The sequence below is a fragment of the Nicotiana sylvestris genome, chromosome 4, assembly GCF_000393655.2.
Source record: "Nicotiana sylvestris chromosome 4, ASM39365v2, whole genome shotgun sequence".
Classification (NCBI taxonomy): domain Eukaryota; kingdom Viridiplantae; phylum Streptophyta; class Magnoliopsida; order Solanales; family Solanaceae; genus Nicotiana; species Nicotiana sylvestris.
In genome coordinates, this window is record NC_091060.1 from 25095534 (window position 1) to 25113813 (window position 18280).

Genomic DNA, 18280 nt, shown 5'->3' on the forward strand with positions numbered 1-18280 from the left:
AATATACTTAGTTTGAAAAGGCAGTTTGTCCGTTGACTTTAGAATAATATACTTAGTTTGAAATGATGTCAATTATTTCAACTTGACAGCCCAATTATGCACCTCACTTGATTGACTTGATCAATAGTAAATTCTGCACCATTATTATGCCAAATTCATTTTCTGATCAAAACTTCTTTCCATCTTTAGAAATTATCGATAGTCAACTTCCGTTTAATTATTATATGCAAAAGTTATTTTATAATCAACACACCTTCCCATCAATGGGCAACTGGGAGGAGCTTTAAAGGCATAAGTTTGAGGTTATTTGCAAAAGTTACGTTTGCAGTAGGCAAAAGGCTCTTAATGATTTTTTGAATCCTAATCTCATTCCTCTTATAAATCTGCAGCCCCTCTTATTCTTCAGGATAACAAACAAGGAAAAAAGAAGAAGTCAAACCAAAGAGGTAACTTTATGCATTTCTCAATATTATATTCTATGCTTCGCACAAAAATCATTGGGCTAAACCATCTCAAAAACATTTTTAACATAGTGTAATAATATTCGTTTGAGTCAAACTCGCATCATTTTTATAGAACGTCACATAAATTATGAGTATCTTTACACTTTATATGTAGCCGTTTATTTATCCTTATACCTTATCTGATTTAGGCTGAGTTCGCTCTGTTTTCATGTTGAATTCATAAACTTCCATAAGGTGGGATGATCTAAAATGAAGATACAAATAAAATTGGAACATGTATGATCCAAATGTAATTTTGAGATATGGAAAAAGATAATGTACACCAGCTTCCTTTTTCCCTTGATGTCCAAACTCTGTGATTTAGCTCTTTCACATTAATAAATTTTAAATTTTAAAATGTTATGATCAACCATATGCAATATATATCATCCTTATAAGTAAGACGAACCTCTTATATGACCTATTATACTTTTAATTATTTCTTTCCATCAACATGTAGTAACAACGAATATGAATGGAGAAAAGGAGTTTGATACAGTACCGTTGATTAAAAATTCTCTCTCTCTTTGTTGTTGAATTACAGTTTGAAGAAAATTACCTAATTAAAGGTTGAGTTAGACCGAATATTTATTTCTTTAACAGAAATGGTTTGTGTGGTTAATTTCTCGAGTAACTTTGAGTATAAGAGTGTTAAAAATTATCACTCTATAGCATACTTGAGACAGTTTCTCCTTTTCTTCTCTCAAAAAAATGTCTACTAGCTAGTCCCTCAAAATAAATGAACAGTGTATATAGATTATGAGACATGGGTTATAAAGCTTATGTGTTTTCAATTACTTAAAAAGTCGACCCTTCCTGATAATCTTTTAAAAACATTTTGTTGAACGAATTAGTTCGTTCAATCTAAGAATTAAAATTTCTAACAGGATAACGTACAAGACATCTAGGTTTCTTTTCATAAGAAGAAATAACACGAGATTTCATTTTTTCAATCAAATTCTGCAATGCATTGGATTAATAATAACAGCCATCTATGAGTTGAAATTAATTTTTTTTATGCCACACCATTTTAAACCAATATCTGTTGCTTGCACGAATTACAGTTGAAGAAAGTAATTAAAAGAGGGATGGCACACTCTATTGAGATTACCCCAATTGATCACCGAACTCCGCTGCTTCGTCAAGCAACAAAAGATGATGAGGTCTCTCTCTTTCTTAACACAAACTTTCCTTCTATTTATTTATTGTATTTTTGTACAAAAAGAAACAAGGTAGCAAGCATGAATAGTCACTTGTTAATAATTATATTTTTTTTAATATATACATTAAGTCATTAAAAGCAAAAATAATAAAACGTCAAGTTTGATCAAGCTTCTTTATTAAGATTCAATTGTTTTATTTTCCTTTTACTCTTTTGGTTTCCACTAATGATGTTTGAAACTTCATTACGATTCACTATTCGTTTTTGTATTCCTTCACGATAATTACTTGCTAGAAATTTATAGAAAATAATAAGCATATAAATATTACTACGACATTTTAAAAAAATGGAATTCAGCTCGAAAGTCCTGTCACGATAGATGAACAAATTCCACTACTACTCCATCAAACTCCTCTAATTATTGATGCTGAAAAGGATGAGGTATGTGCTTACAAATTAAAGTAAGAATATAGATCACTTAACCATTATTAATTAAGGGTACATATTTGGTAGCAAGGAACATGATTTCTTGGAAAATAAGGAAAACCACTTGGACAATATTTACTTAGTATTTTCTGCTCACTGCTCAGTATTTGGTTAGTTTAATTTCATATGTTGATAATTTTCTGTCTTTTCCCTGAATTAAGAAAGGAAAAATCTTCAGTCTTTAGAGTTTTGTTTTGTCTGATCATTATATTAGTGACAATTTATGTGGAAAAAAAGAAGATAAAAAGTGACTCTTTTCCACTAATTACAGATAAAAGAAGGGGAGAAAGTGGGTCATTTAATCGAGACTAATAAAAGAGATGGTCAAGATCGACCAGGTTTTCAAACAAGTAAATCTGCAAATAAAATCTTAGATGAAATATATAAGGATTTGGACAATTTGGCTATCAGGTCCACCACCATATTCAAAGTAAATGTGGGGTTACGTGAATCAAATCCAGATGCTTATACACCAAAAATGATCTCCATTGGTCCTTACCATAAAAAAAATCAAGAACTTCACTCAATGGAAAAGTACAAATTGTTATACCTACAACGGTTTCTCCGGCGGAAAGAGGGGCTTAACGTGGAAAGTTGCATCAGAGAATTGGAGGAACTGAAAGATGAAGCATTAATGTGTTATGATGACATAAAGGACCTTATCGATAGTGACAACAACACTGGTGAATTTTTGAAAATGTTGTTGTTTGATGGTTGTTTTTTGGTTGAGTTTATTCGAGAGGTTATTGGAATAAAACCAACAGGAGAAGACATGATTATCCTTGGAGGTTGCCTTGATGACCAAGTACGTCGTGACTTGTTGTTATTAGAAAACCAACTTCCCTTTTTTGTCCTTACCAAACTTCATGACATGACTAAAGATGAAATTTATGACATACCATTCACAAAAATGGTGAAGTGGATTTTTTTTCATGATTTACCGAAGCTGACCCCTGCATCCTTTAATGAGAGTGCAGGTAATGCCGCAGAAATCAAACATTTACTTCAAGTAATACACATGTCATGTCACCCTTCAGAGATGAAAACTAATAAGCTAACTGGGAATATTAGCAAGGAAGCAGAACATTCCAGGAAAAACTTATGTTGTAATCTTTTGCAAAGAGTTAGGCCGAAAGAAATGCCAAAAGATAAGGACAACCTGACATGGCAAGACAACATGCCAAATGCTACAGAGCTTTGCGAAGCTGGAGTTGGATTTTCAAAAGTTGGAAATATTTATGCTTGCTTGGCGGAAGATAACCTTGGAGATAGCACAAGTTTATTTGATATTGGATTTGAGAATGGATTGATGTCAATTCCTTGTTTTAAAGTCACCGATAATACAGAGACCCTCCTGAGAAATTTTATAGCTTACGAGCAACATTCACCTGATATAGATCCTAAATATTTCAGTGAATTTGCAGTTTTCATGGATCATCTTATCGACTCGGAAAAAGATGTCACTCTGCTTCGCCTAAAAGGAATTATCGCGAATGACATAGGAGAGGACAAAGAAGTGGCTAACTTATTTAATAACATTGGGAAGGGGGTCGGTATTTCATCAGACTTCCATTACAAAGAAGTATGTGGAAAAGCAGTGCAACATTGTGAACAACCATGGAACAGAATGAAGGCAAGTTTGAGGCGCAATTATTTTCATAGTCCGTGGGCAGGAGTTTCAACTGTGGCGGCCGTCATACTCCTCTTACTCACAGTTACACAGACAGTTTTATCTTTCATAAGTGTTCTTAAGTAGAGAACTTAATTATGGCCTATGGTTGTTTGGTTTTGTTAATCTTTCTAGTATGCTTTTCCTCACTACTATTTGTGCTTTGATGTGCTTAATATTGTATCCACCCAGTAATGGATTATAGATAGCATCTGAAGTCAGAGTCTGAAGAAGCCATCACTGACTTACATTCATGTACTCACTGAAGACAACTTCAATTTCTGCTTCATGGGATTCTTAAATCATCAAAGTATCTTTAAATGTTTTTTGCAATTAATCTCTGAAACTAAACACCAGCATATTCTATGAGGAATCCTCCAAGTTTGCAACTCATCATCATTAAATAGAGGTGGAGTGAAAAATGAAGAACCAAACAAGATTTTCATCTGAATTATAAGAGCTTAGGTAGATGATAAGCAAGCCAGTAAATGTAAATGCAACAACATGACTGACATTCAAATTTCTTCAAGAGTCAAGTGCCTGAAAGACTCTGCTTCCAATAATACATATCTTTAACTTAAAGTAGAAAATGCAAGATAAACATCAAAATCATGAATTAAGAGAAGTCTTTTTCGGTAAAGTTATGCAAAAACCAAAGCTACAAGACAAATTTCTGAACCTGCTAAGCCTCCGAAACTAGGAATTTCTCATGTCTATCTGGTGGAATACACCATTGCTCTCCTGTATAAGGAAGGATTGCTAGAATGATTTAAGAGTATGCATCTGTTCAAGGCTAGGTCTATCGGAAACAGCCTCTCTACCCTCTCCCTGCTAGAATGATTTAAGAGTATGCATCTGTTCAAGGCTAGGTCTATCGGAAACAGCCTCTCTACCCTCTCCCCCTTCTCGGGGTAAGGGTAAGGTCTGCATACATGCTACCCTCCCAGACTCCACTAGTGAGATTTTACTGGGTTGTTGTTGTTGCATCTGTTCAAACCTTAGGATTTAGTTATTGGATGCTTTTAAGATGAGCATTGATGCACAAATTTTCTGGACAAGTAGCCAAGTTTAATTGTTGCAAAATATACTAATCCTCAAAAGAACTTAATGGTGCATGAGTCTACCATCAAATGCCAGCTGCATTTGATGAAGAACTAAAACGCCTCTGCATGATAATATGCAGCTCCATTTCAATGCATGTCAAATCATGCTAACCTTTTCCATTGATCAATTAGTTTACATATGTACTGTGAATACACGTTCAAGAAAAGAAAAATAAATGATGAAGCACAGAGAGGTTGTGCATAAAATGATCAAATATAAAAGCTTTAAGTTTTCCAAGGCTTGACCAGAATCAATAAATGGCTAACCAAACCGACCATTTACACTTCAAATTGAGATCAATGTAAGCTTGACAAGATAAAAGAACGCAATGAATAATCAAGAAAAGTGTTATGATAAAAATCAAAATATGGTGGATGTCTACTCTTCCTCCATGATCTTTCTTTCAAATGGTTAATGACATATTCAATGACATATTTTCTATGTTCAATGACATATTCCATGACATATTTTCTTCACTTTTTATGCCTATATAAAGGCTTTGTAATAGATAGAAAAATACACACAATTTAAGAAGAAAAACTCTTCTTTTCTCTCTATCTCTATTTCTTGTTCATGTTTTACTAAATTGTCTTTATTTCTTGTTCATGTTTTACTAAATTGCTTTTATTTCATAACACGTTATCAGCACGAGTCTCTAACCAATTGTATATATATATCTACAAAAAATTTCCTACATCCAGAAAGATTACAATTAGAAGTCATACATATCATCACATGGTTAAATGTAAAGAGAAACTACATATGGTAAGTAATGAAATGTAAGAAGGTATGATTATCTTATACTTGTCATTCCTTTAAAATCTCATATGCACACAACTTCGTACTACACCTGTATTGCATAAGCACATATTAATATTACATCTTTTATATCACATGAATGGAATAAAATTTTCGAAGTTCTATATGTGAAAATCATAGTAGCAGTTAATTGTTGATATGATGCATGTCATGGTAACCAAGGATATTTTATATAAATTGTCTTATGCATATTTATGTGTTAACTATATTCAATTTGTCCTGCCGCTTTTAACATTTTCTTTTACTTGGATGAATATTTTTTTTCCTTTTGGATAGTACCAAAAAAAGGAATAAAAAATAAAATAAAATTGGTCATACTGATTAAAAGCATAAATCATCTTGAAGAAAACAAGAAATACTTCACATCTTTATCTAGGTTGATTAATTACTTCTTTGAAGTTTGGAAAACAAACCAACTATTGAGAAAGTATACTTCATAATTTATGGTCGTATCATTTGAAAGCAAACAATGATTAGTATGACTACTAGAAGAGGTATTTTTGAGTACCCATGACCTACTTGATATTTGCTACTGATTTACCATTTTTAAGTATTTTATATGAATGATGCACAAGCTACAACTGGTAAGTTGTTACCTATAATGTCACTTTTCAGGTAATATAAATGTTGAACTTATGTATTAGTACTATATATGTGTTGTTACCTATATGGTGTACTTTTGATAAATTTATTCACTAATTGCTTGGTTGAATTGAGTGAAGGAAAGTCATGGCGTTAAATCAAATCCAATAGGTAGGGTATACCCCGAAAACAACAATATTTTTGAGAGAGACTCAATAAATATTATGACAATGATTTTATGATCCTTTTAAACTCTAATAGAATTTAGAAGAAATATTCTGACTACAAACAATTGTATTTCATATAGATGCTACAAATAATTAATAAAGCTTTACGCTGATTTGAGATTTGTACACTTATTTAAGAAAGCAAATTTGATTTGCTAAGTTGCAAATTAGTTGTGTATAACTTTCTTGGCATGTGATTGAAATTAAGGCTTGAGAATGAATCTCAATATTGTTTAGCCTATTATGTCATTAATTGAGGATAAAACATCGGGATCAAGTCCTGATGCTCCATAATGATAAGAGTTGGGTTTGAGTCCCAATTTATTATGGCCTAACATGCCTTTATATTGGTAAAACATTGGGTTTGAGTCCCAATGTACCATAATGATGATATAATGATGACTAAAGAAAAGTAATATATTTTTCATGAAAAGGCATAAAAATTGTCCCACTTGATTTGCTCCATTCTTGAAGTGAATGTGATAACAATGCATAACAAGTTTCAATGAAGACAAGTGGTTGAACAATGAACGTGGGCGTTCCAAATATCAAAATAATAATAATCATCACTATGATTATAAAAGGAGAACAATAAGGGTTCTCAAAATAGTCCTTCAAAATGTGAAGGCAATGCTTACCATCAAATTGGTATGAAAATAATAAAGCACGTCGCTGATTATGATCCATTCCTTGAAGAGAATGTGACTTATGATAAGCATTGAGAATGCAAACCCATTCCTAAAGTTGAATGTGCCAATATGTGATAAAAGCAATGAATAAAGACATGCAATTCATGATTATATGAATATCACACAACTCACCTCTAAGGGAGGTTTGAGTAAAATAAAGAGAATAAATATTCTTGTGTGGTTACATGAATATGTCATTGGTCGCGTACATGTGATATGCCAAATATTATTTTGTCATGCCTTATAAAAGTTATTAAAGGCAAAGTTAAAGCAAGAAATGATTTTGCTTATGATGATTTTGACCATGACAATTTATTATGATATAATTTTCTCCGTGAAGGAGACATTTACCATATGAATGGTATGATAAAAGATCTTGTAGTACAAAAGTTGTTAAGAACTCCGGAAAAACTAATTTGTTACTACCCGGATGAATAAACTTATTCATGACATTGATATTGTAAAGTCTCAAAAGAAACTTTTTGAGTTTCAACTATATAAGTCAAAGTGATTGGCATATTGAGACTATAAATGAAAGGAAGATTGAATATCTTCATATTTCTATAATCATACCGGGTAAATATGAAAGGTTACCCGATCCTCTTTCTATTTGTACTACACAAATATAAGCATGATGCTGGAATCATATGTCACAAGTAAACTGAGGTTTACTAAAACAAATATTAATTGGCATGACCGGTTGGCCATCTCGGTTCAATTATGATGCGAAAAATTAATTAAGAATTACATTGACATATATTGAAGAATAGAAGATTCTTCAAGAATTCTCTTGTGCTGCTTATTCTCATGATATATCAGTTAAAGGTTGGGATTGAATCCTTTGATTTCTGGAAGGAATAAAAGGTGACATATATATGGGCCCAGTCACCTACCATGTGGACCGTTTACTATTATATGATTTTAATAGATGCATCTATTTTATGGTCACATGTGCATTTGTTATCAACTTGCAGTTTGGTTTTTGCAAGATTGCTTGCTCAAATTATTAGAGCACAATTCCAGAATATAAATTATGATGATTTATCTTAATAATACTGGTTTAAATCCAAGTTGGTTTAGCAGAAATTGTATGCCTCCAATTATAGCTAAATCATTGGTTATGAGAACAAAACTCCCAAAAACGAAAATTTGGTATGAGATTTATTATTTAATATACAGCAGCACTTGTACGCATCTAGCCAAGTTATAAAAATTTCTCCCTATCACAATCGGTTCAGGGTCAGGAACCAAATAATTTCTATATAGAAATATGGATGTGCTATATGATTTAATTATGCCACCAAAATGCACAAAGATGAGTTCCCAAAGATGGTTGGGAAATGTGTTGGTGATCCCAACATTAGGGGGAGAAAATGGGCAGCTGAGAAAGTGATACGTGAAATGAATTATTATGAATACATATAGATCCTCGTACAAGAAAATATAAACTTGAAGTTCAAGTGATATTCATTTACAAATTATTGCCAGACGCATTTGCTGACCCAAAGCTAAATGTCATATTTCAGCTGCTAATGCTCCAAATAGAATAAAGTCCATGAGGGACAGAGTCTATGGCACACATGAAGTGTAACAGACCAATCGGTTCCAAAGATAAAACTCCTTGAAGAAGGAGAGGGGCAAATATTCAAAATGGTCATAATAAGGAGGCAAGTGCCCTAGAAGAGCACCACGACATAACACTTCATAAGACCTCATGGGAGAGGCTCAGGTACCTGAAAATAATGAAATAAAGAGATCTCAATAAGTTATGTCTTTATTGGGTAATAATGGAACCGACATAAAATGATTGTCGACGATATTGTTAATATAATGTAGCGCTCAATATGATTAATATTGACGAGGATCTTGAGATCAAATCTGTCATGAAATTTGGACGGATAAAAGATTGGCCAAATAAAAAATACGCAATGAAATTGACTTCACTTGAAAAATGTGAAGTTGGACGGATAGTCCAACACCTGAAAGTATAAAGTCAATTGAGGTATAAATGTGTTCTTGTGCGAAAGGTTCAAGTCGATAGACATAAAGACGACTTGTGGCACAAGAAAATTAGTAAATATCCTCACATTGATTATATGGAGACATGTTCTCTTATAGTGGATATAGTCACTTCAGGTTTTAATCTGGCAATATATGAAAAACTTGATATGCGTATAGTGGATATCATTGAAAGATTTAAATTGTCTTGGAGCATATTAAGGTTTCCAAGAAATTTATTAAATAAAGCTTCAAAAATCCTTATACGGATTGAAACAATCAGGGCGTAAGTGGTATAATCGCCCGAGAGAGTACTTGTTGAAAGAAGGGTATAAGAATAATTCAATTTGCCCTTGTGTCCTTATAAAAGGATATGGATTTGAATTTGTTAGAATCTCCATATATGTTGATGATTCAAATATCATTAGAACTCCCGGAGAGCTTCCTAAAGCAGTAGACTGTTTAAAGAAAGAATTTGAAATGAAAGATCTTGGAAAGACAAAATTTTGTCTTGGTCTACAAATTGAATATATGAAAGATAGAATTTTTGTCCTTCAATCAGCATACACTAAAAAGATTTTAAAGAGCTTCTATGTGGATAAAGCACATCCATTAAGTACCCCGATGGTTGTGAGATTACTCGATATAAATAAAGATCCACTCCGACCTCATGAAAATAATGAAGAGCTTCTTGGTCCTAAAGTACCATATCTTAATGCAATTGGTGCGCTAATATATCTTTCTAACACTACAAGGCATGACATAACTTTTTCAGTTAATGTCTTAGCAAGATATAGCTCCGCTCAAGGAGAAATTGGAATGAAATCAAGCACATATTGCGTTATCTAAGGGGGATTACCGATGTGGGCTTATTTTATGGCAATGATTGCAATACCGATCTTGTTGGTTATGTCGATGTGGAGTATTTATCTGACACACACAAGGCTTGATCTCAAACATGTTATGTGTTTACATGTGTGGCACTGTCATATCTTGGCGATCGACTAAGCAATCAATCGTGGCTACTTCTTCTAATCATGCTGAGATAATTGCTATTCATGAAGCAAGTCGAGAATGTGTATGGTTGAGGTCTACTATACATCTTATTCGAGACAAATGTGGTTTGAAGTGTGATAAACTACCCACAGTTTTGTATGAAGAAAATACAACATGCATAGCCCAATTAAAGGGAGGATTCATAAAGGAGTTAGGACAAAGCACATTTCACCTAAATTATTATTCACACATGATCTTCAAATGAATGGTGATATTAATTTGCAACGGATTCGTTCAAGTGATAATATGGCTGATTTTTTCACCAAATATCTACCGGCATCAACCTTCAAGAAACTAGTGTACAAGATTGGGATACGAAGGCTCAACGATGTGAACTGATGATCTCATCAGGGGGAGTTAATACGCGTTGTACTCTTTTTCCCTTACAAAGTTTTGTCCCATTGGGTTTTCCTTGCAAGGTTTTTAACGAGACAACCAAAAGGCGTAATTCTAAATATGTGTACTATTTTTCCTTCATTAGGATTTTTTTTCCCATATGGTTTTTTCCTAGTAAGGTTTTAACGAGGCACATTATTTATGGACATCCAAGGGGGAGTTTTATGATAAAAATCAAAATATGGTGGATGTCTACTCTTCCTCCATGATCTTTCTCTCAAATGGTTAATGACATATTCAATAACATATTTTCTATGTTCAATGACATATTCCATGACATATTTTCTTCATTTTTCATGCTTATATAAAGGTTTTGTAATAGATAGGAAAATACACACAATTTAAGAAGAAAATCTCTTCCTTTCTCTCTATCTCTATTTCTTGTTCATGTTTTACTAAATTGTCTTTATTTCTTGTTCATATTTTACTAAATTGCTTTTATTTCATAACAAAAAACTATATATAGCGAATTTTTGAAATTGAGGTATAGATATAGAACATACCTCAAAATTTTTGGAATATGAGGCGTAATTGATTGATTCATCTATTTGTTTCACTCTAAATGAAAGGACCATGCTGTTCCTCCATTCGCATCGACTACCTTTGAAGACCCACAATCATCCCTCTCCTATTCTCCAATTTATCCTCATAGAGACATTTTCACAAACACTTCACGCACTGCCATGTGAACGGACTACCATCTCTCAGAAGCTCGTCTCCATCAATTCATAATACAAGAGCACTTCATCTCTTCAGACTTTCCATACACAAAACCAATTCATAGGTCCAGTCGTATACCATTGACCCAACTTCTTCTCTGTTTTTGTAGTTCATGATTTTTCAAGGGAAGAACGCAAGCAAAAAAAAAATACTTACGTATATAGAAAGAATGAAGGAGAAAAAATCAAAAATTACATGGATTTTCCACGTGGAGAGCATGTTTTACGTAGCACGTCATTTACCTGGTTTTGTATGTATCGTGGAATATTTAGTTTCATTTCAAATAAGAACAGGGGGTGATAAGGCGTTCCTAAAGTTGGTGTGTATGTATAACAATTTATGTATTTTTCCTAGTAACACATGCAGTCTGTGCAGAAGCTATGTATACAACGATATATCCGGTTTAAACACACATAGTGAATTCTCGGAGGATAACGTGTACCTTGATCGAATATTTTCAATAAACTTTGGACTCAAGAAAAACATAAGTGCCACCCTAATGATAAAATACAATAGGTTAAAAGCCGTGAAAAAAAGTAGTAATGCAGAAGCTATATATGGTCATATAAATTGATTTGAGACGGCGAGTCATGAATGATGAGTCAAAAATACCATCCTACGAGCAGAGGCGGCGGTACCCTATAGTATGCGGGATGGTTGAATCCAGTCGCTTTTGCTTAAACGTTGTATTTATACTAGGAAATTTATTAAATATGTATTAATATTTAATTGCAAACCCAGTAACTAAGACGAATTATCAGTTCTGTAGCAAATTCAGAACTCATAAACTTTAAATTCTGACTGCTTTCGGCTGAATTTACTCCATTTGCAAGAAACTTCGATTTACCATTAGTCTTTAGCATCAAGCTTATTAAAGTAGATATATTTTGGGAATACTCTTGTCTGAGTTTGGATGATTCAATATTTCAATGCAAGAAGGATGAGGTATTATAAGCCTTTTATAAATAAGGAAATTAGTGTTCTGTTGAACTAACTTGATATGAAATGGAAGAATAAATGGTGGCTTGAAATATAACAATTAACTGGTTAAAACTTTAATCCATGACAATTTTCTTACAAAGAATGTGATTACACATTATTTTAAATATAAAGCTTTAAACTATACTTTTTCTTACATTAATGTCATCACATTATTCTATGATACCATATAAGCTTAATTTATGCTAATATACTTTTTTGAGAGTAACGGTTATTTCACCTTAGTAATATATAGGAACGGACGTAGTGTGCCAATGACGGGTTCAATTGAACCCTTAATTTTCGATGCAGGATAAAAATTTCTATGTAAAAATTCGTTAAAATTGCAAAATTAGTAGACATGAACCGTAACTTTAAAATATAATGAGTTTAATGCCAAAACCTTGAAAAAGACATAAAATTTACATCCTGAATCTATATATAGTAATCAAAAGGTGTTTTCAGTTTTAACACCATTTTCTTGTTTGCCTTCATAGACTTTTTGTGTATTTTCCATTTATTAATTTCAAGTACACTCCAACCTCTCCATTTTGAATTTATAACAACCAAACCATAGAGGTAACTTCTGCATTTGTCATTAATTCTATGCTAAACACAAAATGTACCTATTACAATTTTAAAAGTTTTATACAATATCATTTGTAGGAATTACAGTTCAAGAAAATTATCTAAGAGGGATGTCACACTCTATTGAGATTACCTAAAATTATTCCTAACATATCTCAGACTTTCCTAGGCAACTCAAAACTTTTCAGAGTGCAGTAAATAGAACTGTAAATATAGAAGTAGAAAATGAGCTATTTTCACTAATATTCAAACCGAAAGAACCATAGGAACATGAAAAATCAGTTGCCAATAGAATTCTCTCCAGTGTGCTACATTTGAAAAAGTATTGCTGCAGAAAAAGATACTTACTTTAATCCAGCATTTGAGGTTGAGGCTGATATAGAATAGAATAAACATGAAATATAGTAATCAATAAGCTGTCACTAAATGATATACTAGAAATTATCATCATGACCAGAAAGCAGAATGCATTATCACCTCAGTTGATTCAGAATCAGTGACCTTTGCAGAACCTTCAGCAAGAACTGGTATCAAGCCCCTGTATACCAAACGATGCCTAGCCGGGGGACGGACCAATCAAAAGAATCTGTGGTCAAGACAGGCACAACTACAGATCGAATAGGAACAGCAGTCCTGTATAGCTACTAAAACTATAAGAAAGTAAAGTTGAAATGCCAATAAAAAAGCTACAATAACTAGCTTATAGTATTTAGCATATACTATTAATTAGCCTAATCAAAACCTAATAACAGTTTAAAATTAGCCTTAGCCAATTGAATTTAACATTTTAATGGTTTCTTTAGCTGTCAAGGTCGCAGGTTCGAGACATGCATGAGTCACTACTAGAGGCGGAGCTAGGCTATTAGATATGGATTCGGTGGAATCCAATCACTTTTGCTTAAGCATTATATTTTGTATTAAAAAATAATTAAATATAAACTAAGAACCCATAAAATTTAAGAGTTCGTTTGGTACATAGGATAAGAATAATAATCCCATGATAAGTTTGGGATTATTGGATTAACTATATCCCATGTTTGATTTGGGGTATTAGCTAAGCCCGGGAGAACTTTTACACTAGGGGTCGTTTGGTTGGAAAGAAGTTATCCCAGGATTAATTATCTCGAGATTAGTTATTCCACCTTTCCATTAGGATAAAAAAGCACTACAATCCCGGGATTAATTATACCACAATTTTCTCTCGACCAAACATGGAATAAACTCTTCTTAAATTTAATCCCAAGATTAATTACTTCTTGTCCCTCGTACCAAACGAACCCTAAAATGGTGGGATTAGTTATCCCATATAGAAGATGGGATATCCTTGCATTGTACCAAACTACCTTAAATCTTGGCTCCAGCTCTGGCCACTTCTTATTTATGTTGTTTGATGTGAATTAAATTTGTTGTCTACCCATCAAAGAGGCGGAGTAGGGTAAACCCACCTGAAAGCCAGGGGCGGAGGTAGAGTATGGGATGCGGGTTCAGTGAATCCAGTAGCTTTTGTTTAAACTATGTATTTATCTTAAAAAATCCATTGAATATGTACAATTTATTAATTTAGAATCCAGTAACTTAAAAGTATTACAATTCCGAATCCATAAGGTTCAAATCCTAAGGTTCAAACCCTAGCTCCGCCTCTGCTGAAAGGCCTTACCATTTGTTAAAATCGGCATTTTGGTGGCCAAATTTTATTTGGCTCTGCAATTTGTAGCATACGTGGTTCCTTCTGATTGAAAGCTACACTTGAAAGAACATTAGCTTTTCTTAATTAAAAGCAGTTGCAAAATTAATTAAAGCCATTCATTTTAGCCTTCAGTGTTAAAATTCTTATTGCTCTTTCTCACACGTGAACATAGAATTCAATGATCGAACCAAGTAATTGTTTTGTATTGGTTAGTGTATTTCTCTTTTATTTTTTTGACTTACAACGTACAATTACGGTTGAGGTGGGAAGAACTTATAATGGAGATATTTTAATCATTATTTCCACTTTAAATCAAATTGCTAATGTTGCAGATCTTGTTAAGAAGGGAAAAGATGTGTGAGTTTATAAGACTAGGAAATTTAAGTTAATAAAATCCAAGTCTTTGCTATCTGAAAAATAAAATGTTGTTAAGTAATAGCTTGCGCCAAAGGAACTGAGAGATGTCATGCCACGATCTTTGCTATCTGAAAAACAAAATGTTGTTAAGTAATAACTTGCGCCAAAGGAACTCAGAGATGTCATGCCACGATCTTTAGTATTCCTGCTATTCCAAAGAGCGGGGTCTGATGTGGAGCTAACACGGCTGGCTACATATAAGTATAGCCAAATGAGATGGGACAGCCGTTTTGGCCGCAACAGCCGGTAGGACTACGTACCATGTATAGGATAGCCGCCCTCGCTAGCCAACACGAACGGGAACGAACTTAGTTTCATTTTTGGGTTAATGGATTGGATTCAGTTAGCCTCACGACATAATTAGAGTGAGGTTTTGGTCACTGAAACTCGCAGTTTCCGCTTGACCGTGCTCTGACCGATTGAACTACCATACCAGAAAATTAGGTGTAAAACCTAATACCAATTAAGATGGTGTTGAGATAGGCATTCAGAATGGAACAACTAATTTAAGAGCATGCTGAATTCAACAACAACAATATACCCAGTATAATTTCACGAGTGGGATCTGAGGAAGGTTGAGTATACGTAGACCTTACCCCTATCTTGTGAAGATAAATAGGTTGTTTCCGATAGCAAGCTGAATTCAACTGTTGCAAAAACAATACCAAAAAAAAAAAGGGTCTGCATTGCATGAAATGCCGAAATGGTAAAGAAAGGGAAATTCAGATTCTTTTTTTTTTTCACTTTTGTAGAACAAACTAGTGAAAAAGGAATACAGACAATACTGTACAAGATCATGCCCGTAGGCCAAAAACAACTTCAGACAGTTGCTTGGCTATGTTGCAAGACATTTGAAAGGGGAGGAAAAAACAACTAAGTTGGTGTTTTACAGGGAACAAGCAGGAAAACTTACACATAATTTGCTAATCTGCTGCACATTTACTACATAGCTCTGCTATGCAGTGCCTACTTATTTTGATATAGCATCAGTTCTGCCAGCTATAATCAGCACGTCGAAGAAAAAAAAACTATCATAAGATCACAATGAACTTATGAAATGAAAGCAAACTAACTCGTGCAAAATCCAAATATGAAGGAAGAATAGGCAAGTTCAGGAAAAAAATCAGAAAGTGCAAGTGACATTCAACATATTGCAAGATAAATTATTGAACAAAAAGTTTCCCAGAAAGACAAATCAAGAATGTTTATCAATTGACAAGCAGGTCATGTCAAATGGCACCTTCTAACTGTTATATTATTGCTCAGCTGACTTCTTAATAACCAATGCATGATACATTGACAATTGCATATAAATTCCTAACATATCATCTCACATATCATGATGAATTCACACAGCGAAAAGATATAAGGGATTCATATAACCTCCACCATACTAGTCTAGTCTGCAATTGAGGCATAGTTGATCGATTGATCGATCATCTGGGATTGCTACTCACCAATCGAGCACCAACCCGATCAAGCTTTTTGACCATAGCCAAAGCCTTCAACTTCCCTTCTTTCATAAACGCTTCCACCATTCTCTCACCAATCTCCCTCCCTCTCTCCTCCCCATCCGTCACTGCCACCAGAGTTGGTCCCGCCCCGCTAATCGTGCAACCAAACGCCCCGGCTTCCAAAGCTGCCTTCTTCACTCCCTGCATCCCCGGTATCAACGGCCCTCTTTTAGGCTCCACTATCTTATCCGACGACAACGCCTTCCCTAAACCCCTCGAATCCCCTTGCAATATCGCTGCCACCAACGCCCCCGCCTGACTACTATTCCATATATGATGTGACATTGTCACCTCGTTCGGCAATGCTGCTCTCATCTTCTTGGTTGGAGCTTCAAATTCAGGATTCACAAGCACAAAGAACAAATCTTTTTCAAGTGGAAACTTCAATTCGATCAATTCCAACGGATCATAACTTCTTATCAACACAAAACCGCCCATTATAGCAGGTGCTATATTATCAGCATGATAACCAGAGACTTTTGTTTCTGATTCTAACCCAGCAAGAACAAGATCAGATACACTTAATTTCCCGCCAAAAAGCTCGTTCACGGCCACCGCTGCCGCCGCAGCACTGGCGGCGCTAGAACCGAGTCCACTACCCAAAGGCAGCCCTTTTTCAAGGGAAATCGAAAGACCTACGGACTGTATATTAAGCATTTTCATGACGGAGATAGCAGCTATACCTGCACAGTTCGATAAAGGGTCTTTGCTCAACTTTTCGCCGGCGCCGGAGATGTCGGAGATTGAAACTTCGCCGGGTTTGACTTTTGAGTCAACGCGGAGAGTGATGAAATCGCCGATCCCGTCTACGGCGCAGCCGAGGAAATCGAATCCCGGGCCGAGGTTGGCTACAGTGGCTGGAGCAAATGATTTGACGGAGGAGAAAATGGGTTCGGGTTCAGGTATGGTGATATGGGTTGTTTGGGTTTTAGAGGGGACTGCTGAGAGATTGAATCCGGAAGAGAATCGGGTTATGATGGGGTAAAGAGAAGGAGGATTATTAGGGATAGGATTGGAGAAGGCATTGGAGGTGGTGAAGCTGAGTTTAATGGGAGATTGATAACATATAGCAGCCATTGATGTGAGAACTGAGAGTTGGAGAGTTGAGGGGGGCAGAAGAAAACAAATGGAAGACAGGGTTCTAGCTTTATTGGCACAATCAAAAGATTCTGAGTTTGTAGGAGGTGAAATCAAAGGGCGAGCTACGGTGTCCGGAGTTCAGTAGCTTTGCTTAAAAGTTTATATTTATCTAATAAAAATTACTTTATTAAATAGGTATAAATTATTAATTTGAAACTCAATAATTTAAAGTCATTAGAATTCGAATTCATAAACTTAAAATTCTAACTCAGTCTCTAAAGCACACAACCGTAACTAATTTTATTTTAAGGGTGATAAAAATGAGTATTATTTTTTGTAGATGTTAGATATTAAGATTTTTAGTGATTGAAAAGAGAATAAACTTCATATATTAAAATTAAAATATAGCTAATTTAATAAAATAAAGTGTGAAATATGTATAAAAATAAAATTGTAAATAAAGAGTAAATAAAATTGCAATTACTTATGAATTTTAAAAATAATGTCAAATATTTTGAAACGTCTCATTCTAAATATCGTGTCACATAAATTATAGATATAAAAATTTAAACAGTTAAATGAATTTGCATTCTTAAACATTACAC

The 18280-nt window shown here is 34.1% G+C and overlaps 2 protein-coding genes across 3 annotated transcripts; one reads left to right on the forward strand and one right to left on the reverse strand.

Annotated features, from left to right (window-relative positions):
• The first annotated feature begins 225 nt into the window (after positions 1–225).
• On the forward strand, positions 226–4098 carry LOC104239640 (UPF0481 protein At3g47200-like). 2 transcript variants are annotated; one of them, XM_009794319.2, is made up of 4 exons: positions 226–302; positions 390–446; positions 1568–1666; positions 2423–4098. In XM_009794319.2, exons 3-4 carry the CDS (start codon positions 1592–1594, stop codon positions 3905–3907), a joined length of 1560 nt encoding a protein of 519 aa, XP_009792621.1. In that variant the 5' UTR covers positions 226–302; positions 390–446; positions 1568–1591; the 3' UTR covers positions 3908–4098. The 2 variants fall into 2 exon arrangements, with proteins under 2 accessions (XP_009792621.1, XP_009792620.1); XM_009794318.2 differs by having other exon boundaries at positions 288–446.
• A 12120-nt stretch (positions 4099–16218) lies between these two features.
• On the reverse strand, positions 16219–17801 carry LOC104239639 (homoserine kinase-like). The gene has a single exon (XM_009794317.2). The coding sequence runs from the start codon at positions 17670–17672 to the stop codon at positions 16518–16520; it is 1155 nt and encodes a 384-aa protein (XP_009792619.1). The 5' UTR covers positions 17673–17801; the 3' UTR covers positions 16219–16517.
• Between the last annotated feature and the right edge of the window lie 479 nt (positions 17802–18280).

Coding starts and splice junctions, on each gene's coding strand:
- LOC104239640 (XM_009794319.2), top strand. CDS start 1,592: ATGGCACACTCTATTGAGATTACCCCAATTGATCACCGAACTCCGCTG. Junction 1,667..2,422: donor AAGCAACAAAAGATGATGAG/GTCTCTCTCTTT, acceptor CACTAATTACAG/ATAAAAGAAGGGGAGAAAGT.
- LOC104239639 (XM_009794317.2), bottom strand. CDS start 17,672: ATGGCTGCTATATGTTATCAATCTCCCATTAAACTCAGCTTCACCACC.